This window comes from Alexandromys fortis, unplaced genomic scaffold (genome assembly GCF_014885135.2).
Source record: "Alexandromys fortis isolate MF-2015 unplaced genomic scaffold, M_Fortis_MF-2015_v1.1 scaffold_64, whole genome shotgun sequence".
NCBI classification, from domain to species: Eukaryota; Metazoa; Chordata; class Mammalia; order Rodentia; family Cricetidae; genus Alexandromys; species Alexandromys fortis.
The window spans coordinates 1,523,338-1,550,857 of NW_026067976.1; the positions used below are offsets into that span (position 1 = coordinate 1,523,338).

The 27,520-nt window shown below is 41.8% G+C and overlaps 1 protein-coding gene across 7 annotated transcripts in view; it reads right to left on the minus strand.

Annotated features, from left to right (window-relative positions):
- The window catches only part of Focad (focadhesin), a 1,203,139-nt gene that overhangs the window by 20,880 nt on the left and 1,154,739 nt on the right, over window positions 1–27,520 (minus strand). For all 7 annotated transcript variants that reach the window (XR_007594464.1, XR_007594465.1, XR_007594463.1 and 4 more), the window contains 8 exons: window positions 26,208–26,310; window positions 24,187–24,267; window positions 11,177–11,305; window positions 8,745–8,860; window positions 5,085–5,345; window positions 4,320–4,409; window positions 1,632–1,809; window positions 1–98 (listed from right to left, as the gene is read on the minus strand). Coding sequence is in view for 4 of the 7 variants with exons in the window: in XM_050157367.1 (XP_050013324.1) it covers window positions 1–98; window positions 1,632–1,809; window positions 4,320–4,409; window positions 5,085–5,345; window positions 8,745–8,860; window positions 11,177–11,305; window positions 24,187–24,267; window positions 26,208–26,310 (1,056 nt within the window). In the remaining 3 variants the exon portion in view is untranslated. The remainder of the gene's footprint in view (window positions 99–1,631; window positions 1,810–4,319; window positions 4,410–5,084; window positions 5,346–8,744; window positions 8,861–11,176; window positions 11,306–24,186; window positions 24,268–26,207; window positions 26,311–27,520) is intronic.

The window sequence follows — 27,520 nt, forward strand, 5'->3', positions numbered from 1 at the left end:
CTCATGGAGAGCCACACTCTGGTCAGACGCTGGTTGGTACCCAAGGTTTCTCATGTAACCCATCAGCTCCAGGAGCCACTCCAGTCTCTTCAACACGCCTGAAACACATCAGCAGTAACCATCATCACTGTAAGAGATGCAGTGCTAGAGATGTCACTGCCCCTGGCATTCAGGAGAAATCTGGACTGCAACTAGGCAGTAACACTGCATCGTGGTCCTTAGCTGTTTTACAGTCTTCCTCTGCTCTCCTGTTCTCAATACAGCAGAGTAATAGAAGCCCATCCCAGAGACATAAAAAGAGAATCACCAGCCAGCCACGGTAGGGAAACTGGAGAAGAAATGTCAGTATAGACATTGATAAATGATCTTTTTTTGTTTTTAAATGAGGGTTTCCAGCACAGGAAAAACTACTTAGGGAGGTCCTAAGGACTTAGTGAGAGGAAAGGAGAACTACTTTTGCAAGTAGGCTCATCAGAACCAAAAGTAACATCAGACAGACCCAGTATATTCTAAGCATTTTTATCAATGTGAATGTGCCTGCCAGGAAAGCCTGATGATCTGAGCTTGATCTGTGGAACCTACAGTCAAAAGAAAGACCCAGAGTTGTCCTCTAAGCTCCACACATATACCATAGTGCACACGTGCAAACACACACACACACACGTGCACGCCAATAATACATAAAATATATTTACTTAAATTAAAAAAGGTCATGTTTTTAGTACTTAGACAGTAAGGCAAATAAGCAAACTGCACAATCGCAATGTATCAACTGACCTAATAAACATACAGCCAAGGTCAGAGATGCCAAGAGCAAGTTCCATTGTCTGGAGGCTCTTACCGTCCAATGTCTAAAATGCTCTATAAGCAAAACATGCCCGGCATGGCAGTACACACCTTTAATCCTAACACTTAGATCTCTTTGAGAAAAAAGAAAGCCTGAGAAGTCTTTTCACATAGACTACTTAACTTTGCTTGTTTCCCTTTATGACTCTTAATTAAATAGACCCCCCCCCAAAAAAAACATTTTCTATCATCAGGCAGAATCAATTCCCATCTGTGTGTTCAGAAAACTAAAGTAAAATTGACAGAAGCAACTTTAGTGTTTGTGTCCATGAGGGTCTAGAGCAGTGGTTCTCAACCTTCCTAATGATGTGACTCTTGAATGCAGTTCCTCATGTTGTGCTGACCCCCAACAATAAAACTATTTTCACTGCTACTTCACAACTGTAATTATGCCACTGTTATGAATTATAATATAAATATCTGATATATAGGATATATCATATGTGACCCCTGTGAAAGGGGTACTTGACCCTCAAAAGGGTTGCAACCCTGGTTGAGAACCTGGTCTAGACGAACACAAACAATATGAAAATCTTCAAAAGAATTCATTCCTATATCTAAGAACTAGATGGTATGAGCCACAACTTATCACCCACTGAAGACACCATTCATCTGGGGGAAGGCCAAACCGCCTTCAGCAAACAAGCTAGTTTTTCTGTTCCATAGTATCTTTACTGATCATTTGGGAATTTCACATCATGAACCCTGAGCACACAAGTTAGCTTTTAAGTTGAGGAGACGCATGCAGCGGAAGAGAGACAGCAGGCCACCGTTTCTGTCCTCACCTGTGTTGGCATGGCTCACAATGCGTGCCTGGTAAAGGCAGTGCAGAATCATCCAGGCCAGAGTCTGTTTCTCATGGTGCCGCATGGCAGCCGTGATCAGATCCATTAGGCTCATCAAGGGGAGTCGGCCTTGAGAGACCAAGTACAATTTGACAAAGGCAGCCTTTTCTATGTTGTCCTGGGGGGGGGGGGGGTCGGACGACAATTGTTCAGTTATTTGTAAGTCAGGAGAACCCCAAGGCAGAGGCAGTCAGGAACCATGAGCTCGATGTTATTTTCTATCCATTGTCTATTGCGGAGCCTAGCTGCCTGCGCATTCAGGAGAGAGCTGAGATGCCATATTTTTGTCTTTTCATGAAAACCATAATTGTGTTTAGAGGTGGGCAAGTAAGCATACACAATAATAATATAACACATGCTATATCCTTACCATGTTCCAAATACCAATTTAAACACTTAATATATATTTAGTGCAGCAGTTTTAAAAATATGACACAGAATTCTGGAGGTTTTTTTTTTTTTTTTTTGAGACAGGGTTTCTTTGTGTAATAGCCCTAGCTGTCATGGAACTAGCTCTTGTAGACCAGGCTGGCCTTGAACTCACAGTTATCCGCCTGCCTCTGCCTCCCATGTGTTGGGATTAAAGGCGTGCGCCACCACCACCGAGTTGCCCATTTCATTTTTAATACCGCTTATTTTTTAAATCCATTTATGAGGTACATGAGACGTAGATCAAAGGCTAAAAGCATCTGCTATTCTTCCAGACACCATTACAAGTCCCAGCACTCACACGGTGGTTTACAACCATCTATAACTCCAGTCCTAAGGGATCTGACACTCTTCTGGCTTCTATGGGCACCAGGCACACACATGATACACAGATTATAGACACAGATAAAACACCTCTCTATATAAAATAAATAAATTGAGATTGCAGTTATACTTATGTAAACAATAAAAAACCAACCAGGAAGACATGCATAAAGATTCCGCTATGTTCCCTACCTAGTGTCATAGTTGGATCAAGGAGAAACACTGGTAAGGCCGAGTTGAGAGCTGAAATAGTTCTATATGGGGCACTAATTCCATGAAGGAATGATGACCAACTCTGGCTATTTTAACTGTCTACTAGATAGACTATTTTATTAAAAACTCAAAGAAATGAGCCCAGCACCCCAAGAAAAATACTTCATAGTATTTATGCCTATAGTTAAATCTTCTAATAAAAATTAAATTTTCAGGAAAAAAACTTGCCTATTTCTTTGAGTCTGAGAACTTCCCTGTGTCTAGAGTGCTTTTCTGATATGATTTCTGAGGATCATAACAAATATGATGTTTTCACATCATATAATAAAACATACCAACATTTAGAAGACCTTCAAAACTTGACGAATTACCATTTCCAAATGACCAGTGTATGGTGTCAGAAAATCATACATCTATCAGAGAGCTGACATTCAAAACAAGCCAATGGATTTTAATGTCAGAGTAGGCAAACTTCCTTGGCATGGTTCTGAAGAACTACAAGCTTTTTCAAAGAGACTACCAGCTGTTGACTTCTGGTGCATCCAGGAAGAATGTGGTGATAAGTAACTGCTGAGATCTTGCTTTGAGCTGATACTGTTCCAAGAGCTTATCATGAGCCAGGTCATCCAACTCTCAGGACAACCCTAAGAGGTAGGTGCGATTGTACCCATTTCACAGACAGGGAAATTAAGAGGTTAGGTAACTTAACCAAGACCACACTGCTCATAAGATACAGATCTGGATTTCACTCAACAGAGTGAGACTCATTCTTACCACTTCCCTGAACAGCTTCTCTCTGTTTAAAATAAGCAAATCTCCAAAACGCTGAGAGCCAAACACTCTGTAATAGTGGTTCTTAACCTTAGGATGCACCAGAACTGCCTGGTTGGGAGACTATTCAAATATAGACTGCTAGGTCTCACGGTCTCGAGTGGATCTTGAGAATCCCCATGTCTAGTCAGCACCAGGCCCAGAGACACCATGTTCAAAACCACTGCTGTGTGATGCAGCTAAAGGAACAAGCAAACCTGACAAGGACAAGATAGTGACCAGCAACCGGGATGAAGGGCGCATGGCACTATATGGTATGAACAGTTATATTCAAGTAAGTATGCCATTTGAAATGTATTTGTGCCAAAGGATTTGTGCTTACTTGGAATTCCAACTTCACAAAGTATTTTGTATTTATTTTGCTATGTGGGTGGGTCTGGGGGCTAGTTGTTTTACAAATGACCACCTTTTTGCATTATAAAAGGACAGTATCTAGTACCAAAAAAAAAAAAAAAGGTGAGATCTATTTGTTGATGCCTTCAACATACCAAGCTCATTGATCAGAATATTCCTATTTTTGTGGGTATTACCTTAAAGACATTGTTCTATTCTCGTTTTTGCCAAAAGGTAACACAAAATATTCTTGACAAAGTCTAAGAAACTGTGTTAAAAAGTTAGTCATGTATCTATCCATCTAGACAGTATGCATTAAACACAGCTCACAGCACCAGGCTGGCTACCAGACCTGACGAGTGAACGAGAAAGTCAGCTCCCTAAAATTACCCAGCAACGAGTTGGATGAAAAACTATATTAGGCCAAAAGGATATTGTAAACAACTCTTCAAGGGTAATTTCTGCCTCAATAATGAATGTGTAGATGGGCATTGTTACCTGGGTGATCTGGGAAAGCTGGTTGGCACCGTCATCTGTCATCTCCAAGAGGCACTTTGCTACACTGATGTACAGTTCGAGGTCACTTCTCTGACAAAGACAAATCTCAAGCATGTCAAAATACAGTGGAAGAGAAGAATATCACTTCAATTAATATTCCGACAGATTATTAGATCTGTTTATCCCCAGTAACAGTTGCCGATGAGATTCTATTGTTACCAAACCAAAACATACAGACAGTCTTTTCACAATTGAAAAATGTCTTCGCCATTGTTCTGGGTGTTCGCTTGGCTGGACTTTTTCTCCCTATCAGAATTCCATCATTCTAAGCAGATTTTACCCTGGTGGTGAAACTTTAGTGGGTAGTCTTCAGTGGTAGGGGAAGGGCCGACATGAAGCCGTATGAGAGACAGCGATAACTAAGTGATATGTAAATGATAATAAAGTGATGATTTATGACAGATACGACAAATAAGGCACTGTCACCAAGGTGCACTGGCTAGGGATTTCTGGACTTACTCATCTTCGTCAGGCATCCGGTACAGCACTGGTTAACTCACCTCTAAGCTTGCTCAAAACTTTGTTTCTAAATACTCAACCTCAATTTAGATCTTGGAAGCAAACACACTCCTAGTGAAGAATGTGGTTATTTCTTGCTAGTCTTCCCACCCATATTCTTAAAACATTCCCCAGCCTGCTTGCCAAAATGACTTTCAAGAAGCCCAAGCATAAACTGTCAGGAATGTAAATATTTTTGTTCCTTACCCGAATCCTATTTGGCAGGAGGTCAAAAATTCTCCCAGTAGCATCACAGAGCAGACTCCAGAGGTGGTGGGACGGGCTGGGCAGTTTCATGGCCTGGCTCAGACCCTGTAAGGCACTCAGGCACAACTCAGGATGACTAGGTGGGGAAGCTGCTTTAAAAACTACCACCATCAGGTTCTCAACAAAACTCTGGATCTGTTCATCAGAGACATGTTTTACCCACAGAGGCAACGATACCAGGAGGTATTTCTTGATATTCATCTGGAAGGGAAATAGAAGAAGTCAGACATAAACATGTCAGTCTGACTGTGTGGTGCTCCAAGTCTCTAGTCATCACTGAGTTGGAGAGAAGACAGATTAAAAGCTGTGGGTTACTTCTTTCTCCCTTATTTTCCCCATGGGTTCACAGTTCAAAGGGTCACCGGCACTTGTAACTATAGCAACTCTAGCTGTTTCACTTACTTCTGATCCAGGGTGTCTCCTGTGTACATGTAGGACCTGTCAATCCACTCAACTGAGTCGCTGAATCGCTGAAACCCTTTCAGAGACGGGGACAAAATGCTACTTCGGAAAGTATGTCACAGTTGCTACTCTGATCTTTCCTTACTGTTTTGGGTTTTCTGTCTGTGGTGCTTGCATATGTGCTGCACATATATGTGGGTGTGCATGTGTACAGGGGTGTGTGCTGCAGGGTTTGAGGAAGCTAGCAGTCAACCGCAGGTGTCCTCCTCAATCACCCTCCATCTGAATTTTTCAGACAGGGTTCCTCACTGAACACAGAGCTCACCAATTGGATAGGCCGGCCGGCCAGTGTGTTTCTTGGATCCCGTCTCCACTTTCCCAGCATTAGTGCTTTACGCACACAATATACCTGACCTAAATTTACATGGATGCTGGAGAGCTGAAGATCCAAACTTAGGTCGTTTGCTCACACAGCAAACATCTGACCAACTGACCTGTTTCGCCAGTTTCTCCAGTTCACTTTTAAAAGCACGTTCTCTAGTAAGAGAAGCTGTCAATCCATTCAACTACCCTGCTTAACTGAGACCTCAGATCTTTCAGAGTTGGGAATAAAATGCTACTTCTGAAAGTAAGTCGTAGTTGCTCTTCAGGTTTTTCTGTTATTTCTGTGGTTTTCATGCACTATATGTATGCATGTGTGTGGGTACACATGCAACTGTGTGGATCTACATCCACTGAGCATGTGGCCTTGACCAAAACATCTCAGAGTGCATGAGAGGCAAGATGAGGCAGGACTAATTATTAGCTGTTACACGACACCTAAACATTCCTAGAAACACAAGTTTGATAGTAATGGACAAGTATAGAAGAAGTAGGCTAAGAAAAAAGTCAATACAATCCTTCCAAGAGGTCCATTAAGGTGGCATGAGTTTTCTAAAGAGCATGTCTTCAAGACTATTACAGCTCAGATCATGTTTACGATGATTAACATACACCCAAAGCAGATGTCAAGAGCTGAGTAGGTCTAAATCAGAAATGGAAGGCCTACAGGAATTAGAGAAAATTCTAAGGATAGGCTGTTAGACACTTGGTTAAACAGGAAGAAAGAGTTAAGGGTAGAAAGCTTTGAAATCAGCCATACACTGGCTTCTCATGTATTACCCTGAGCAAATTTTACTCAAAACACATCTTAGTTTATCAATCTATAAAGTGGAAATAATACTCTTCCCAGACCCAAAGTTTCAAAATATAATTTTATGCTAACAAATTTCTAAAATTTATGTGCAGTTTAAATGTACAGGGTAGCTGCATATATTAGCTCCTTGCAATTGTGACAGCATGCACAAGATCTATGTTAAGTGCAAGCCAGACCAAATTCCAGCATGGAGAGAAGAGGGGAGCTGGGAAGAAAGCCCCATTCCTAGCTTAGGGGCTATTGATAATCATCAGCTTCTGGAAAGAGAGTCAGTTTTCTCTACAGACGTGACTCCTGGTAGGTATACTCTACTCCAGCGGAAGGTCACACTCTCAAGAGTATCTGGGCAGCATAAATTGGCCTCGATGGACTTACAGAGGAAAAGGATATAGAGTTGGGTCAGTAGGGAAGGAGGTAGATACGGAAGGAGTTAGATCACAGCACATTGTACAACATCCTCAAAGAACTAACAAAATAATGGGAGAGAAAAGAAGGATAAAACTTGGGTCCGAGGAGATGCCCCAGCTGGGAAAGTGTATATTGTGCACACACTTTCAATCTCTAGCACCCACGTGAGAAGGCATGTACTTTGCCTGTAATCCCAGGGCTGGGGAAGCAAAGAAAATAGGATTTCTGAGGCTTGCTGATCAGCCAGTTTAACCAAATCACTGAGTTTCAGGTCCACTAAGAGACCCTGTCTCAAGAAATAAGAGGAGGAAAAAATTAAGGAAGGCGGGCAACACTGACTTTTGACCTCCACCCCCTGTACTCCACATACCCCATGCACCTGAACATACATAAATATGTATACACATATACACCATATACACACAGACAAAATTATAGACAGTACATTATTGGTAGCTTGAGCTTCAACTGAGAGTAGAGACTGACTCAAACTAGGCCCAGTGTTGTACTGAGTGAATTGTGACTCATGGAGATGACTAGAAACAAATGTACTAAGACTCATCAAAGATCGCCACTAAACTAGACACTTGGGGATATATAAATTACAACTCAAGAAGGTTAACTTTTAAAATGAGCTGCCAGAGACATGAGACATTAAAGCTGACGTCTATAACATGGATTGAGTCCCAGCAAGTATCAGGCACACAGCAAGTGGTCAGCAAGCGACAGCTAGGTGGACACACTGGAGAGGACAAGAGAGAGTAATGGTGCTAGCGAGAGAGGAAAGCGCAGACTTCAACAACACACATCTTCAACTAAAGACCATCATGACAAATAAGAAAGATCAAACACAAAAGCAATGTAGAAGCAGGACTAAAGCCCAGATATGGAGGATATAAGAGAATCTTGTACTACTTGAAATAAACTACAGCCAGATTATAGATAGGCCATGTACTGATAATCAAGTTAGAACTTTAGGAAATTCTCATGGAATATCTTTTTTTCCCTGAAGCAGATAGACTCAAAATTCCTCCTCATTATATATCTCTACATATTTAGTCTATTCTTATGTACCTTTGGCTAATGTCTGGAACATGCTCTCAGACTTTCACAAATACAAAATGGAAGGGTCACTTCTACCTTGAATCCTCAAGCAAAGATGTTCATTCCTCCAACTCCCTCCCCAGTGTCCCTCTTTGGAGGCGGAGCCAGATCCTACCAGGCTTTCAAGATTCCCCATAGTTGTACCCTACTCCAAGAAAGGGAGGAAGAGATGCAGGGAAGAGGCATTCAGTAAAGATGGATTTGTCTCTCTCTCCATACCCAGGGAGATATCCACACTATATTATCAAGCAAACTTGGTTCCAAAAGGAATGTTAGTATCTGTGACCATCCTCTTCAGTAACAAGAAGCAGTTAAAACAAATGGGAAGGGGAGGATTAGAGCCATGTCGTCTTCTAGGCTGCTGGCCAGCTAGACCAAGTATTCCTAAACTTCTTTCTACTCCTGACTCAGAGAGCGCACTCCAGGTGAGTGTGGCCTTCTCCGAGAAGACTGGTCCCTGGCTATGCTCAGCACCTGGCACTACTACATACGCTCAGTCCATGGATCAGTGGTGGCATCACCCACAAGCCCAGCAGTGCAGCTGCGCTCTGCGATGACGGTGCCTGAGTCACAGCGATCTCAAGGCACAGCTGCTGGATCTCCTCACCTGAAAGACAAGAGAGGAAAATCACTTCTGTAATATTTGCTCGGCTCCCTGATTCAGAGACAGGATTCAATGTCTGAATCAACCCATCTACTTGGGCCACTTCTGCATATGACAGAATTCTTTCAACCAAGAGGTCCGAGAATTTTTGAGGAGGCAAAGAATGATCCAGCGGAATCACAGTCCTAACTCTTGGGACTGCCAATGGACTTAAACTACCTGGGGAAATTTCTCTGATAGCATCTAGAGAAATTTGGTCACTCAAATACTATTTAAAAATATGCGAAAATGCTAGCTACAGATCTCCTAGTGCCGCCTCCGCCTCCTTCTCCAGCATGTGTTCAGCACACAGGGAAATTTCTATCTGGCATACCAGTTAATTTTTTTGCCAACCTCACACAAACTAGAGTTCCACGACAAGAGCCCTCAACTGAGAAACTGCCTCTATCAAGCTGGCCTGTAGGTAAGTCTGTGAGGGATTTTCTTGATTAATGGTTTATGTGGGAGGCTCCAGCTAACTATGGGCAGTGTCACTTCTGGACAGCTACCCTGGGTGCTATATGAATGAAAGCTGAGTCAGCCATGAGGGAAAAGACAGTAAGTAGTGTTGCTGTGGGCCTCACTTCTGTTCTAGACTCCAAGTTGCTACCTTTAGTTCCCTCAGAGATAGATAGATAGATAGATAGATAGATAGATAGATAGATAGACAGATAGACAGACAGACACATATAAACACACACATACATACATACACACATACATACACATATATACACATACATACATGCATACATACATATACATACATACATACATACATACATACATACATACATACACACATAATACAATATTGCCCCAAACTTTCTGGAGTCCAGATATCACACAGTGAGCTAATGGATTTGTAGGTACACAGATGGACTCTGTTTAAGTGTTATTGCTTTTAGACCCTGGTTCTTCTCTTTTAGAGTACGAAAGTATTTAATTTGTGTTTAGTATTACAGAAACAGTTAAGAGACTTTGAATATTTTTTTAAAGACTTTGAACTTTTAAAGAGTTTAAAACTTTTTAAAGGCTTAAAATCTTTTTTAAAGATTTATAAAGGTAGACTATGTTTTATATTATGATATTAACATGCGATCTTAGGGATAAACAATAAAGTAAAGATAATGGCTTGACATACTTACTTGTGTTAAGTAAACAAAAGACCTATAGTTTGGGTTGTTTTTTGTTTGTTTGTTTTGTTTTGTCTTGTCAGCTCAACTCAAACTCCATCTAACAAGAAGGAGTATCTGAGGAATATGGGCATGTTCTGTGGGCATGTCAGTGGGACAGTTTCTTGACTGATGATTAATATAGGAAGGCTCATTCTCCTGTGCAGAGTGCCACCTGGGTAAGCGGTCTTGGGTTGTATAAGAAAGCAAGCCCATAAGCAGCATTTTCCATGGCTTTCTGTTTCCGTCCCTGCCTTCAGGTTCCTGCCTTGGCTTTCATGCTGAATTTCTCGCCTACAGAACTAACTATAAGATAATAAAAATGTTGATAAGTTTGCTTCACCAGCAATAAAAACCTAACAAGGCATTCGACATTCATTGAAACCTAGGGCTCAGTAAGCGCAGTCTGATTCCTATCAAACTAAGTTTGCATCACATGCCCAGCAATAAATACAACTCACAGAAGAGCTATCTGGCTATTTTGTTTGTTCACTATTGTTCTTGTGTTTGGTGTGTGTGTGTGTACATGTGTATATCGGTGTGCATATGGAGGCCAGAGATTAGCACCAAGTATTATCCTCAATCCCTCTTCACCCCATTTATTTATTTTCTAGTTTCCTTGAAAGACAAGGCCTCTCCCTAAGCTCACAGCTCCCTGATTTGGTTAGGCTGGCTGGTCAGCAAGTATCTTCCTATGATCTTCTTATCTCTGCCTTCCCAGCAGTGGGATTGTAGGCATCGTCACTGTACTTTGTTGACATGCTCGTTTTATTTATTTATTTACCCATCTATCTATCTACCTATTTATTTATTTTTATGTGAGGGATCTTAGTTTCTCATGCTTGCATAGTAAACATTATTCTGACTAGGCTATCTCCCTCGTTCCTCAAGAGTTGTTTTTGAGGACTATATAGGTCTACATCTTTAGACCTCTTCCTCCCACCCTCACCTATTACTCAGTGAAAGTAACTTGGTTATTGCACATAAGATATCAACCCACAATATACAATAAATCTACTAGTCAACTGTGACACAAAATCTGCTTTTTAAATTCAGGTCAATTCTAAGGGCAAAGCCTGAAAAACTAAAATAAGTTGATATTTACCAAAGTTTAGCCTCATAAGTGGAGAGAGGAGTGCAGCCAAGTTTGCGGGAGGATACTGGTAGCTTTCCCCCACAGTTGCTATGGGTTTCATCACTACTTTGAGAAGGGTGGGAGGCACAGCTTCAGGACCTACAAGAGAAAAGAAAAGAAATAGGAAAATACCTGTGTAGCTGTGCTAGAATGGAAATCATTAACTGATTATTTTCTTTCAGAACCCATATTTAGTTATAATCAACTCTTCAATGCTACAGTCTCAATCCAACTCCTTTCAGTATAAACTTTGCTCCCCCTGTTCGCCTTCATTGTCTCTAGTCTTCTCTTGTTTGGTTAGACATGCCCCACATCTTTACTATCTTCTGCACCCCCATGTCTCTTTATCCAGTTGTTTTTTTTTTTTTAAAAGAACAACCTATCCTTCATTATTGTCTCATTGCTCTTGGTATGGTATTCAATATACTAACAGTGGGAAAGACAAGGCTTGCCCACTCAACACCTTGGAACCTTGGAGGAGTTATGGAATACTCCACCCATTATGGCCATGAAGCACCAAACCTATCCCTTAAAAAACAAAACTTCTTCAATTCCTAAGCCATAGTACCTACTCTAGAGGGGAGCACCCAGGGAGAAATAGCTACTGCATATGTTAATCAGCTACTTCTAACTTTAATGTTGGTCTTTATGTTGGGAGATGCTACAGTAGTAACAGGAAGATTAAAAAAAAAAGGCAGGAACAGCCATTAAAATGGGCAGGTAAAAGTGATGCTAGAAAGAATCATAAAAAAATGAAGAAATATAGAAAAGGTATACATACAGAAAAATGTAGACAACAAGGAGAAACAGTATGGCAGAATTAGCAGCAAAAGGAAAATCAGCAGCAGCAGAAAGAGAAGTCAGGGGAAAACCAGAAACTACATCACCAAAAATTAACAGATCAGCAGAGCTGGGAAGGGTGCAGAGGTGAGAGAGCTGATACGTGGGAAAAGCTGAAAACAGAGAAGCACAAGAAAGGGGAAAAGCACAGGCAAATTCACTAGACCACAAACGCAGGCAGAGTCAGTGATTGGTTAGAGAATCCCAGAAAGGAGAAGCTTAGAGTGGGGGAGAAGCAGGGAGAGACCAGCAAAAGGAAATGAAATCAGCAAGCAGAGAGAAAGAAAGCAGACGTGAGGGAGCATCTGTAAGACAAAATCAGTTATAGAAAGGAGAAACTGTGGGAAAAGGAGAAGCAGAGGTGGTGTGGGATTTTCCCAGAAGGGAAAAACTGATCTTGCTAATGGGGTAGCAAAGGGACAGCAGAGCTATGTCATAACACAGAAACGAGAAGCTGCTGAGGGAAAGGAGAAGTAGGGAATCGGGAGGGAAAAGCCAACCTTGTGAAAGGGCAGCAAGGGTGAAGGTAGAGCTACATCACAGCACTGAAAGGAGAAGCTGTGGGAAAGGAGAAGCAGGGGCACAGGAGAGAAAAACCGACCTCGTGACCAGTAGCAACGATGGCAGAGCTAGATCACAGCACAGAAAGGAGAAGCTGCGGGAAAGGAGAAGCAGGGAACCAGGAGGGAAAAACCGACCTCGTGACCATTAGCAACGATGGCAGAGCTAGATCACAGCACAGAATGAAAGGAGAAGCTGTGGGAAAGGAGAAGCAGGGAACCAGGAGGGAAAAGCCGACCTCGTGAAAGGGTTTAGCAAGGGTAGAGACAGCGCTACATTACGGTAAAGGATGCAGAAGTTGAGGAGAAAGAAGAAGTAGGGACTCAGGAGGGAAAATTCAAACTTGTGGCTAGTGGCAAGGGTGGCAGAGTTAGATCACAGCACAGAAAGAAGAAGCTGTGGGGAAAGGAGAAGCATAGGTGGTATGGGAACCCAGGAGGGAAAACTGATCTTGTGAAAGGGATAGCGAGGGTAAAGGAAGAGTTCCATCACAGCACAGAAAGGAGAAGCTGGGGGAAAAGAGAACCAAGAAACCAGAAGGGAGAAACCAGCCTTGTGAAAGGGTTTAGCAAGGGTAGAGGCAGAGCTACATTACCGTACAGGATGGAGAAGCTGGGGAGAAAGGAGAAGCAGAGGGCCAGGAGAAAAAGAATACAAACCATAGACATTGAGAAAATGGAAGAATTGGGGGCAGGGGTCACAAAAGGAAAAGCAAAGGCTAAGTGAGAGCGGCACGGCTCTGGAGGCTGGGAAGTTCAAGAGAGTGGCGCTGGCACCTGGGGAAGACCATTGTGCCACACAATAACATGGTGGAGGGCAACACGTGACTAGACAGCAAGCTTGCCGAGGCATCTCGATTGTATAACAAAGTCACTATCTCAGCATCTTAGGGATGATTGTCCATCATGCCCCAAAGGTACCACATCAAAATTGTGTTAACAAATGACTTTGGGTTTTCAGTTTGCAAAACATAAAACCTGGAAGGCACACCTAAGCCAGCACATTTGGACGTGCCAAAGAAAAGTTGTAAAGTTGTGTGCTAATGTATAAGCAGCAAAAGAAAACGTGTATTTTAATTGACTAGGCTACAGTTCAAAACTTGTGCTGACAGAATATCATCTATGAAGTCAACAGAAAAACCTAGGAAATGGGAGAAATTGCAAATCATAACTGGGCCACTATCCAGAATACAAGAGGTACCCTTCCAGCAACTTCGTAATTCAAAAATAACCAAATTTTGTCTAATGGGTAAAGAACTTGAAGACAATTCTAAGAAATACAAATGGCCAAAAAGAACTTAATTTTTTAAAATTATTTAAAACAATTTAAAAATCTAAATATGCTTTGTTCATACTTTTCCTGTCCCTCAAATTCATTAGGTCCTCTCCTCCTCCCTATCCACACAACTTCCAGTTATTTCTCAAAAAAATAAATCAAGAAAACAAAACACACAACAAACCCCCCTAAAACCTAGAAGACAGAATACAACATCACCCCAAAAGAAACAAAACAAACAAAGAAATACACCAAATTATATCCAAATAAAAGCACACACACACACACACAAACTGTAGAGTTCATTATTTTTGGTCAACTACTCTTGAACATAAGATCTCCTTGGAGTGGTAGATACCCCCAGTGTAACTCTACTGGAGAAAACTGATATTGCCTCTCCCAGCAGCTACAGATGACCGTTTCATTGTTAACTGTTACTCTAGTGACTAGGTTTATATGCACTCATTCATTTTATTCTTTTTAAATTAAATGTATTCATTTCCTTTACATTCTGACTGTAGTTTCCCCTCTCTTTTCTTCCTATCCCCTCCCCTTCCCTCTGTCCCCCACTCACTGCTCAGGTGTCAAGAAAGCATGGCATAGTAAGTTGATGCAGGACTAAGATCCCCCAAAATCCCCATATTAAAGCTGGGCAAGGCAACACAGCATGAGGAATAGGTTCCCAAAAGCCTAGCAAAGTGCCAGGGACAAGGCCTGCTCCCATTCCTAGGAGTCCCATAAGTAGACCAAGCTACAAAACTGTCACATATATGCAGAGGGCCTAGGCTCCCTAGCTGGTGGGCAGAGTCTGTGAGCTCCCATGAGCCAAGGTCAGAGATGTCTTTGTGGGTTCCCCTGTGATGGCCTTGATGCCCCCACCCCCACATCTTGTACAATCCTTCCTCCCTCTCTTCAACAGGAATCCTGCAGCTCAGCCCAGTGCTTGACTGTAGGTTTCTGCATCTGTTTCCATCAGATATTAAATGAAAGCTTTATGATGACAATTGGAGTAGTCAATAATCTGATTATAGGAGATGGCCAGTTCAGGGAACCTATCCACTATTGCTAAGAGTCTTAGCTGGGGTCACACTTGTAGATTTGTGGGAATTTCCCTTGTACCAGGTTTCTACCTAACCTGAAAATGTCCCCCATACTGAGACATCTTTTTTAGTACTATCCCCTTCCATCCTAATCCCTCATGTTCCCATCCCTACCCCACCCCCAATCTACCCAGGAGATCCCGTCTATTTCCCTTTCGAGGAAAATCCATGCATCCCCCTTTGGGCCTTCCTTGTTACCTAACCTCTCTGGGGCTGTGGACTGTAGCATGGTTATCTATTTATACAACAAAATAAAATATAAAAGATAAAACAAAAACTATCACATCCAAGTTGAGCAAGGCAGATCAACAGAAGGAAAAGAGCCTGAGAGAAGGCACAAGAATCAGAGACCCACTCATTCCTACACTCAGGAATCCATTAAACCAATAAACTGGAAGACACAGTATAAACACAGAGGACCTGGTGCAGAACTACGCAGGCCCTGTGCATGCTACTTCAGTCTCGGAGTTCCTATGAGCTTTGCTCATGCTGATTTACAGGGCCTTGTTTTCTTGGTGTCCTCTATCCCTCTGGCTCTTACATTCTTTATGCCTCTTCTTTCAAAGGATTTTCTGAGCTCTGAGGAGAGGTATCCCAAAAAGGACTTGGAGAGATGATGAGTGGCAACATTGGGTCATTAGAAAAATATAAATCAGAAGCACGTGAGCTGTTACTTCAGAACCAATCACATCACAACAGTGACAATAATCAGACTAACAGCAGTCGGCAAGAGCATGAAGAACTGGAACCCCACATATCTACTAGGGGAAAGTGGCATTTTCTTCAAAAGTTAAAATAGAATTCCCACATAATCTACCTCTCTGATGTGTGTGTGTTTAAATAATTTAAACAAATTAATTAAAAATAAGCATTCAACAAATTAGCACATGTGTAGCAAGACCAATCTGGAGCTCTGTCTCTAAAAACCAAAAATCAAAACCACACCTATACACAGACACAGATATTCATAGCAGCACTAACTGCAATAGCAAAGTGAAGAAACAGCCCAGTGTCTAGCAGCTAAATAGGGAAAATGTGGCTGCTTCATGCAGTGGATTGTCACTTAGCTCTAAGGAGAGAAGTAAGTGTCTGCTACTGATGGATGAACCCTGGAAATACTGTACTAAATGAAAAGAAGCCCATCGTGGAAAGTCAGATTGATTCAATTTAAATGACACATACAGAAAAGACAAATTAGAGACATGAAGTACAGTATTGTTCCTAAGAACTGGAGAAAATGGAGAAAGAGAAACAATTTGTTCGATGAGATCAGAGTTTCCTTGTGGGGTGATAAGAATGCTCTAGAAGTAGACAGTAACGACAGCAGAACAGACATTGTGAATGGTCCTAAATTGTGAGCAGTTGAAAGCGTCCTTTTCTTTCCCCAAATACCAGGACACACATGCCAGGCTAACCTTAAACAAACTATACAGCTGAGGATGACCTTAAATTTCTGGTCCTCTGTCCTCTACCTCCCAATTGCTAGAACTGCACTAGTGTACATGCTGGGGATTGGTTTTGCCCATGCTTTGCCAACTGTACTCATTGTCAGAGAGAAAAGTGTAAATCTTAAAAGAATGATAATAAGAGGGGCCCTGAAAAATAGACAAAGTCTTGGTGCCCTGGTATTTTTCTCGTTCTGGCACCGACAATGCAAAACACTCCCAAACAACTACTCTCTAGCTACTGGTCCACAACTGCATCAGGACTGCTGTCACCAAGAATTTTAATGGCCTTAGATCTTAGCCAGATGCAAGGACCTATTTATTATCCCATGTACTCTGGCTACACAGAGGACTGTGCAGTAGCCTAATCACTACAGGAAAAGTCTGGCCACAAGCAGGCTAACATATAGGATGTATAATTTCCACCTCTGGCACACCACTTGTGTGATACAGATATTTACTTCCTCCATCTTCACTGTTGCTGAAGACAAGTTAATTCAGCTTAGACTAATCCAGCATTCAACAAAAACATATACAAGAGATAGGGATCAAATATTTAAATTATATTACATGCCAGGGATTCTGTTCTAGGGCATGCTTCCTGCACATTGAAGAAATTATAGTCTAATGAGAAAGGCAGACTTGAAACAAAGAAGTATAAATAATCATGTAAATAATGCCACATATGTAAAACATGAAATAAAAAAATATAGGGAGGCATGAGATGGGAAATCAGATCTAATCAGAAGATATCACTGAAGGTTCAATCTTCGCTCACAAGAATAAAAGATGTCAGATCAATATGGAAAGGATGAAGTCTGTGGAGAATTCAGGCAGACATCATTATAGAATGGTCTGTTTGTGGGAAGTACCAAATGCTTTGCCCCTGACCAGAAACTACAATCAATACAGTTGTTGAAAAGAATTGATTCTGACATATCAGATACTAAAAGCTGGTAGAGTACTTTATCTTAAGAGCAGAAACCTCAACAACACTCAGAGTTACCAAAAACCAACAACATCCTAAGCCCTTGGATCAGGAAGACCACCAAGCAGAGTGGCAGCCAGCAGAGGTCAGAACCTAGAGAGGAAGGGAACCTAGTAGGGCTGTGGCCCAGAGGGGAAGGGGAATTAGTTACATTCAGGTGGACTGATCGAATGAGCAAACAGGCTGAGAATAATGAGTCAGGTTACCTACAAACCAGAACACAGAACTGTAAATGTGGAGAGAGAGAAAAATAGAATGGTGCTGAATTAGAACTAGATATAAGGTGTGAATTTGTGGACATAGGGACAGCTTAAACACAGATAAATGCATATGTGATGCAGAAATAGGCAAGATATAAAAGGAAGAAAGAAAACATTCCTGGAAGCAGTGACAATTAGCCCAGAAAAAAAGCTGTGTGCCCAGACCCTGACTTCTAAATATTATTCTCTGAAAACAAAACAGAACAAAACCTGGGCTATCTGACCTATCTCCCAGCCTCATAGCAACAATTTAGGCAAGGTGTGTTAATGGAGAAGGGACAACCAACAAGCACTCCGCCTTAGACTGCTACGGCAGCCCTCACTGAGTTTAGTGAAGTTTACGTGGTTGATTCTGGGTGAAAGGAATAGTAAAGGTTTTTCTTATAGAGGAGAGAGGCAGTTTGTAATTTTCCTGTTTGTTTTGTTTTGTTTGTTTGTTTGTAAAATAAAATGTAAACAAGTACAAACATTAAGTAAAAAGTTCTGGAACAAAGAGACGGCTCAGTAAGTAAAAGCAGACCACTCAAACCTGATAACCTGCATTTGATCCCAGGATCCACAGTGGAAGGAGAGAACAGACTAACAAAGAGACCTGCACACACATGTGCCTGCACTCACACGCATACACACAAACCATAATGTCTTAGTTGGGGGTTTCTATTGCTGTGAAGAGACACCATGATCACAGTAACTGTTGTTATAAAGGGGAAACATTTAATTGGGGTGGCTTACATTCTCAGTGGTTTAGCCCATTGTCATCATGGTGAAGCATAGTGGCCTGCAGGCAGACATGGTGCTGGAGAAGTAGCCAAGTGTCCTACATCTTGACTTGAAGGTAACAGGAAATGAAGTGAGACACTGGGCATGGCTTGAACATATATGAAACTTCATAGCCCGCCTCCACATTGACATACTTCCTCCAACAAGGCCACACCCACTCCAACAGTCACACCTCCTAAAAGAGCCACTTCCTTTGTGTGTCATTGTCTTCCAAACCACCACACATAACAAAGTTACTTTGAAAAAACAATCAAAGCTTTGTTTGTTTGTTTGTTTTCAAGAAAGGATTTCTCTGTGTAGCCCTAGCTATCCTGAAACACACTCTGTAGACCAGGCTTGGCTCAAACTCACAGAGATTCACCTGCCTCTGCCTCTCAAGTGTTGGAATTAAAGGCATGCACCACCATTGCCCAACTTTTGTTTAAAGAGGGTTTTTTTCCTAAAAAAAAAAGATTTATTTATGTATGTACATGAGTACTATACTTGTATGTATGCCTGCATAACAGAAGATGGCATAAGACAGAACAAGGGCATGAGATCCCATTATAAATCATTGTGAGCCACTATGTGGTTGCTGGGAATTGAACTCAGGACCTCTGGAAGAGCAGCCAGTGACCTTAACTGCTAAGCCATCTCTCCAGCCCCTCTAAACATTAATTTTAAAAACTCTTATATAGTGAGTGAATAAAAAAATGTTCATTCCTTTCGACACTGAAATGAAAATCAAATCACACTTAGGACATGATATACCTGAATGACTTTTGTTGCTATCATTCATTTTTAATGTATGTTGCAATGCTTTATGATAGGATATTATAATGAAAACTGTTCATTCTTTAGTTACTACTATATAACCCGACTAATAACTCTTCAAAATCTCTATAATGAAGAGTCAATGATTTTCTCAATTTTACAGAAACAACTATAACTATAAGGTTAGATGGCCAGCCTGAATTTGCATATGCTGCAAGAAGTGGAATTGGGATAGGAGCTTAGGAAGTTTGACTCCTGTATTTTAACCTTTATGATATACTGGTTTCTATTTTCAGAAAGGGTTCATAATCCTTTTGCAGCATTGAGAAGCCATGCCATGGTCTAGAGAGGTGTCTTGATGAGTAAGAGAGTTAGCTCTTTCAGAGGACCCAAGTTCTGCTCCCAACACACACACTGGGCAGCTCTAAGCTGTCCGGAACTCCAGCTTCAGGGCACTCCACACACACAGCAGACACTGACACAGACACAGATACACAGACAGACACATACACACACATGTGCATGTGTGCACCCCCATAAATATTTAAAAGGGTCATGCCGTCCTTCTCATTACCAAATGTTCACACTCTTGCTCACTATTAATAAACTGCTGAGAATTTACCACAAGAGAAGCCACAGTAGAAGAGAGAAGCCTACCTGGATAAAGATTTCACTATACAGAAACTTTAAGAATGACCCAGAGTGAAATGACTAATTGTAATATGTCAGCTTAATGAGGTATCAATTACATTTACTTATGTATTACATATATATGCAAAGGTCAAAGGACAAATGACAGGAGTTAGTTCTGTCCTATCGTGTAGATTCTGGGCATCTCCTTTGCATTAAGCTGCCTTACCCACCGAGCCATCCTGCCTGTTCCATGATGAAATACTCTACAGTCATTTATAGTGGCAAATGTGAAATTGAGAAATAGTACTTAAAAGTACAAAACATAGCATTCTAATTGCTGTGAAAGACACCATGACCAAAAGCAACATGGAGAAGAAAGGATTTACATCAGTTTTTAGGTTTTTAGGTCTTCCGTGCCTGCTGCCATGGAAGGTAAGAGACAGCTGTGTGCAGGAACCGGTATTAAATTTAAAAATCAGATAATTAGGCATTATATATTTTCTGAATGGATAAAGTGCATATACACATTGCCAAGGACATACAATGGACTAATCTCAATAGCCATCTCTAGGGCTGATGTTCCAGAAAATCTCCTTTTGGTTTTCTGCTTGTTTGGCATTGTTTTATTCATGTGTATGTGTGTGAGTCTATGCCCTGTGAGTTCAGTTGCCCAAGGAGGCCAAAAGGCGTGTTGGGTCTCCTAGGGCTGGAGTTGTGAGCCGCCTGATGTGGGTGTTAGGATGCAAACTCGGATCCTCTGTAACAGTAGGAAGCACTCCTAACCATTTGAGTTATCTCTCTAGTCCCCTTTGTTTTTTGAAACAGGGTCTCATTCTACAGCTTTGGTCAGCCTGGAACTCACTATGTATCCCAGGGTGGCATTAAAACCCCGTGACCCTTCTGACTCAGCCTCCCAAGCACTGGGATTACAGGTAGGAGTCATTCTGCTCAGTTGCTATCTTCTTCCTCATGCCGCTTCTAAATCAGTGCCATACACATGTGTTTACTTCTAGTAATGTTCTCAGAGCTGTATAGGTAAAATAGTAATAATTCAAAATATTTAAAAGTGGCACATGGTTGGCAACCAACTCTCTAAAATAGACAACTTTTTGATATTGTCACTGTGTATTCGGTTTACTAATTCCGCTAGACACTGTCTCAGCATGTAAATCTCACACCAGTCCAAAATGAAATCCCACACAAAAAAACCATATAATTTGTGGAGAAACCTACAGCTTATCTGCATAGATCACTGATCAATGTTAATTAGAGGAAATACCACTCATTGTACTACATAGATTTATATTTTTCCTCAGGTAACACTTCATGCTATTAACTTCAAAGCCTATTATAAAATATGAGCCTAGAAAGCCGTAGCCAATTCTCCAATGACAACATAACAGTCCAGTTATACTGTAACAGTCCAGAAAAGTGTAATATTGACACCAGAAAGAATTATTATGTTTATTAGGTGTTTTAAATGTTCTATTAAAGAGGTAAATAAATACTGATGAAGTCTGAAATGGTATGGAATTGAGAAATCATAAAGATAAAAAATCAGAAGGATGAGTAGAAAAGGCAGAAAATTGCAAGACTCAAAATTAGAACTTGGGGAGGGGTGGCACATGCCTGTGATCTCAGCACTTGGGGGAAGAAGTGAGAAGGATCAGGGGTTTAAGACCAGCCTTAGCACATATGGAGTTCAATACCGAATAGTGAGTTCAAGACTAGCCTCTGCTACATAGTGACCTTGTATAAAAAGAAAGAGGAAAAAAGGAAGGGAGAGAGGGAGGAGGGAGGGAAGGAGGGAGGGAGGGAGGGAGGGAGGGAGGGAGGAAGGAAGGAAGGAAGGAAGGAAGGAAGGAAGGAAGGAAGGAAGGAAGGAACGAACGAAGGTAGGTAGGTCTGGAGGAACTTACTTCTGAGCAAAGACTTCAAGGCAGGCAAAGCTGAGAAATCCCACAGTAACTGAGAATGAAAACTACTAAAGTTAAGGAATCGACCTGACAGAAGGGCCAACAGGGTCAGATCAGACAGCAAACAAAGACAGGAAGGCCAGGAACTGGATTCCTTAAGAACTGACTGGGTAAGGCAGTGGGGTGCAGGCAGTGGGGTGCAGGCCCCCTGGAGGGAACGGATGCTCTCACATCACACATCGACTAAGGTGCGACTACAGAGCGTGGCGAGTCCTATGCCTCAGAAAGCAGTCTGACACGTTCCTCTCAGATTTCATGGGCTGTGCTGGAAATCTCCATGTCGCTCCCATTCCAGCACATGTGTGAATCAAATACAACCCTTCACACTTTTTTTTTCTTGTTAGTTATTAAAGTTAAAAATAGCCCACAGAGGCGATGAAGCCGTGCCATCCCTGAAGCGGCCCATCTTCTGCCTGCACCAAGCATGCGTTCTATTCTAAAAAACCATTTCCTTCTCAAAAGGGTTCACTGACGTTGCCATCCTTCCTACCAGCAGCCCCACCGGGCTCTGTTGAGTGACATCCAGACATTTACACTCAAAAGCTCCTTCAGAGGGGAGTTATTAGAATTCAAATGAGCTGGGCATGCTGGAGAAGAAAGCGTTCGTTTGCATGTACACCTCTGCACTTGGCCATCCCCTTTAGTCCCGCAGAGCAGGGGCTGGTTTTGTTTTTGTAAATGGGCTCTGGAGGCGGAGGTCAGCCTCCCACGGCCCCCACTCCTCTGGGGTCATCATTAGTAATGTGTGGGCTGAATAGATTTTCCTCTGAATCTAGTCAGTAAACCTGACAGGAAGGCAGCCCTCTCCCACAACCTGAAAATGCCAAAAATCCAACTGGTAAGCCGGCAGTTTTAAACCCTGCAGCAGCCGGCTGTAAGAGCAGTTTCCAGCAAGGCGGCTCACCACCCACGGCATCTCAGGTCCACCTGAGCGTCCAGTCTCCAAGCAGAGGCCTGCCTGGCGAGCCAGCACTATGGGATCACAGACCTGTCACAGTGAGCCAAGAGCCCCCAGAAGATTCGGAGAAAATTTATTTTTGGTGAGAAATAAGAATTTGGAAGGCCAAAATATTTTATTTGCTAGAAAAGGGAAAAAAAAACTTTTTTGAAGCCTTTTATCTGACTTCAGAGTTATTACTTCATTTTTCATGACAGTCTCTCACGTTATAATCATTTTTAAATTTTATAAACTAACAATGAACAACAATAAAAATACATGGTGCTAACATTTATTCTGGTTGTCGAAAATTCAGGTGATCATTCAGTGAGAACTCAAATTCTTCCTAATGAAGACATCTCTACTATATCTATCTTAAGAGGACATAATCCATAGCAATATAACCATTAAACTAATTTGCATCCTATATGCAACAGTGCTTTTATAGATCAATGGCATAATCATATGTCAATTTTTACACGGAAAAAGATTAGAAGCAAACAGTGCTAACTCACAACCCTAGAATAAGAGCATGCATCCTCACCTCTAGAGACTGATAGGACCAGGCTAAAAAAAAATAGCTCCCGGGGTGCTGTTCCCAGGGGGACGCATACATCAAGCAACAATGCTTTCTCTTTGATGGAAAGATTTTCCATGAACTTTAGTTATCAAATCACCCCTTCCAGATTTCTTGCAGTCTTAATTTTAATTCACTTAAAAACATATTATTTTCTTTTTAAATTGTAATGGTCTTTCTATCACATAGCCACTGATTGGCCCAGTCAGGAAAGAAGGACGGAAGTAGTGGACGTCACTGAAAGACGATTCTATTAACGAAACTGGCAGGATCCAGGACAGATCCAGGGCTAGCAGCCTATACTTCTTCCTCTCACTCGGAGAAGCCTGTGTCATTAAAGAACTCCTCTTCAGTAAACTTACATGGCACTGCTCTGGGTTCAGTTAAACTGAGACACTGAACCGCTATCTTCTAACATGGCCACAACCCAGGGAGCAAGGCAAGATAATTGAGTGCCAAGAAAAAACTCAAGCTAGAAACAGGAGTTAGAGCCCATGACTCTAGCAACGCAAAATGACCAGACATGGTCAGGGACCAAGGCTACTTCCCAGCCGGGCCTGGGATGCTTTCTCTATCTACGCCAAAGTCACTGAGACAGACAGGAAGAGCAATGCACACTTGGTGCACCTCTACGTGACCAAAGTGTTCACAGAGCCACCCACAAAGAGGAGACACAGTCTGCATATTTACACAGCACTTAGCTTCCTAGTCGTCCAGGAAGATGGTTTAGCAGAAGACAGCATTCGCCCCTTCAGACTTGACTTGTTTGATGTTACAGATGCATGCTTCAGGCACATAACTTACAGAACATGAAGAAAAAAAAAATGATAAAATCCAAGAAAAGTGCTCACTTGCCTTTTTTCCCTCCTGTAACGAAGAAGCCAATGGCTGCTCTAATAAAACTGCCTTCGGGCAAATAGCTGTAGTCGGTAGGCACTGTGGAGGCAGAAAATGATCAAATTAACTAGCGAACTTGGCAGGGCTAATGAAGGAGAGGTAATGACGGCATGCGGCCGTCTCAGCTCAGAGACAAGGCAGAGATGGGTATGCCATGACTGTCAGCACAAGCCCCTGTGGCTGCAGCTAATTCTACTAGACCAAGGGACTGGCTTCAGGGAATCACTCCGGCTCTCTGGGAAAACGTAAAATGGTGACAAACCTAGGAGGGACGTAAAGAGAAAACTCACACAGGCTGATACTCCGGCGAAGTGGTGGGGGAAAAAAAAAAAAACCTCCCTCCCTGGTGTACTAGTACAACAATGAGCTCCAGCCCAACGACCTCCTCAGGGTAGACGAGGAGCCAGCTGGGCTCCTAAGCGTAGGCACTGTCCTACAGGCTTGTTAGAATGCTGCACCAACTGTATGGACCCAGGAAATTCAAAACCCGGGATTAACAGAACCATCTCCTTCTGAAGGCAGAGCCCTTTAAGGGATCAACGTGTGCAAAGAACCAGATGTGGCTGCTGACCTGAACCAGTGAGCCAATGACATCTCTGCAAGCCGAGTCCTGAGAGTTCCCTAAATCCTTTTCCTCCCCGTCTCTCATAATGGTTTCATGACACAGTTTCATTGCAATGAATGGTTCAACTGGAAAATTCCACTAGAAATGAGTAGCTGTGTTTTCCAGACACACAATTATCTTGTTCATAAGAATCCGTGTGTAAGCTGACTCACCATTACTTGATGTGACTAAGTGCTCTGTAATGCAACTGTAAGTTGGCATGTGTGCGCGCATGTGCGTGCGCGTACACACACACACACACACACACACACACACACACACACAAATGCGCGCGCGCGAACCCAAAGCCTGGCATAATGTGCTATTTTACCAGGATGCTGTAAGAGCCCCAGCCTTTGAAACTAGCACTAGCAAAAGTTTCCAATAAGGTGTTTGTAAATTCCCTTTCCTATATTAACATGACAGCCTCCAGCTGTCAAGTTCATCATATTGGAAAAGATGTGGACCAAAGGCCTCTGTCTGAAGCTGCAGAGACGGCAGTGAGAGAATCAAACACTGTAGAAGCCCACATTCATCGCTATGCTATCACAGATGCCCTGCCAGGAATACATGAAACCAAGTTTTAGTGATGGATCTTTACTTTCAAAACCTCTGTGGGCCAGAGGGTCAAAATACCATTTATAAGGAGCAAGGGACAGATATATTAAGGTGGTTCTTCTCCCAGAAAATCTCCAAGTACAAGCATAAGCACATGGGAACTGTAATATTTTTATTGCTTTTATCAAAAGATACAAATAGGAAGGGCTTTGTTATTTGAAGAGCTAGGATTGAAACCCCTAAGAAGGTACATATCTTTGAATGTGTTTTCCTCATTACCTTTATAGAGCCATTGGGCAGAAAAATCCCAGTCATAAATAAAGAGACTTTTTTTTTTCCTGAGAAAGGGTCTCACTGTGTAGCTCTGCATAAAGAGATTTTTAATGAAACATAACACCATAACTTTTTATAAAAATAAAATGTCTGTTCCAAGCTTTCAAGGATGTGATCCTTTGTTTATAGACCTGTCACTAAACAAACTCTTAATGTAACTCATATAATATTTCTGAGCCTCATATTTTTCATTTGTCAAATACATGTACTTGACTGAATGTCTACACTGTCCTCTAAGGGAGTCAAGAGAGGAAGTGTAAGTGAATATGAGGTTTGGAGGCCAATAAATCTAAATCAAAGCACCACTTTCTGCCATATGACCCGCAGTGGGTCTGGAGGCCTCTCTGTACTCCATTTTGCTTGGATGTAAAATAAAGATCATAACGCCCATCATGTGGAATTGTTGTGATACCCAACTCCCTTAACAAAGTGCGTAATCCCGAGTTAGCCATTTCTTCTTCCGGTTCCAGGACTTTAATCTTACCAGAAGTTCTGCTTTGATTTGAAGACAAAGTAGATAGATGAAGATGTCCTAGAAGCCATATTGCATTTGACTGAAGACCAATCACCCCCGAGACATTGATGACCTATGGATGAAAACATAGCAGTTTGGCGATGGGGCAAAATCCAAGTTCTATTCAATAGAAGGCCACCATAGACAATCACTAACACTGTAGGAAATAGAGGCTTAGTTGAGAACAAGAAGCTCTATAACTAGATGCTAACATGAGTCTCCTACACTAGACCTGAATCTTATGCTGTTAAGTAGCGGCTGAATGAATGAACCAATTATAGCAGAAAGTACAAGCAATATTCTTGGGCTTCACTGAGCGAGACTGCTCTCAAAAACTGGTAAAAGAAAGCTCCAAAAGGATTGGGGCTGGAGCCTAGTTGGCCGAGTATTTGCGTAGTGTGCAAAAGGGCATGGGTTCAGCTTCACCACAGCGTATGCTAAGTGTGGTGGCTCATGCCTATAATCCCAGCACCTGAATGGATCAGGAATTGAGAGTCACTCTAGGCTACACAGCTTGAGACTAGCCTAGAGTACATGAGATCCTGTCTTAAAAGAAAAAAATTCAAAAAGTAGAAAGGAAGAGAAAGTTTCTTAATAATGTATTTCTAAAAAAAGAAGGAAAATTTAACTCATTCTTTATTAAATAATTTCTATCATTGATTATTATAATTCATGAACATTTTAAAATAATTATTTCCAATTCTTCCAAGTTTTAACAACTTAAATTTCAGTAGAATTCTTTTTTCTGAGCACATTCTTATTCACATATATAAAATATTTTTCTCTGCTCAGAAATTCATGCTTTTCCACCATGAATGAAAACATCTTTATGTGCTAGGTATTATGATTAGCCATGTTTTGTAAGAATGAAAACAAGTATGCTAAGTGGGAAAAATAAGCCCGAAAGCAATAGCAGTCATAAACACCGCGCTTGGACGAGGTGCTTGGGAAGAGGCACACAGTGTCCACACGGTGCCCTCAGGACCGGGGCTACACTGGCTCCAGCTCTTTCACCCAGTAAATGTAAAGCTTTAAGAAATCAAAGCTTTATAAGCAGATGAGTATGACTATGCCTCCGCGAGGACAACAAGGACAATTATTAACTCACAAACTCTCATCTGAACTAATGCCATCTGACCATTCTTCCCGGGTATCTGCCCTGCCCTTTGCCCACAATGCATCTGTCCTTGTCCCAAAAGCTAGATAACCCTTGCAAGGTCAGGTTTCATTTTAAGGTGATTCAGTAACAACTTAACTCACAAAAGCCAGTATTACCCCCACCG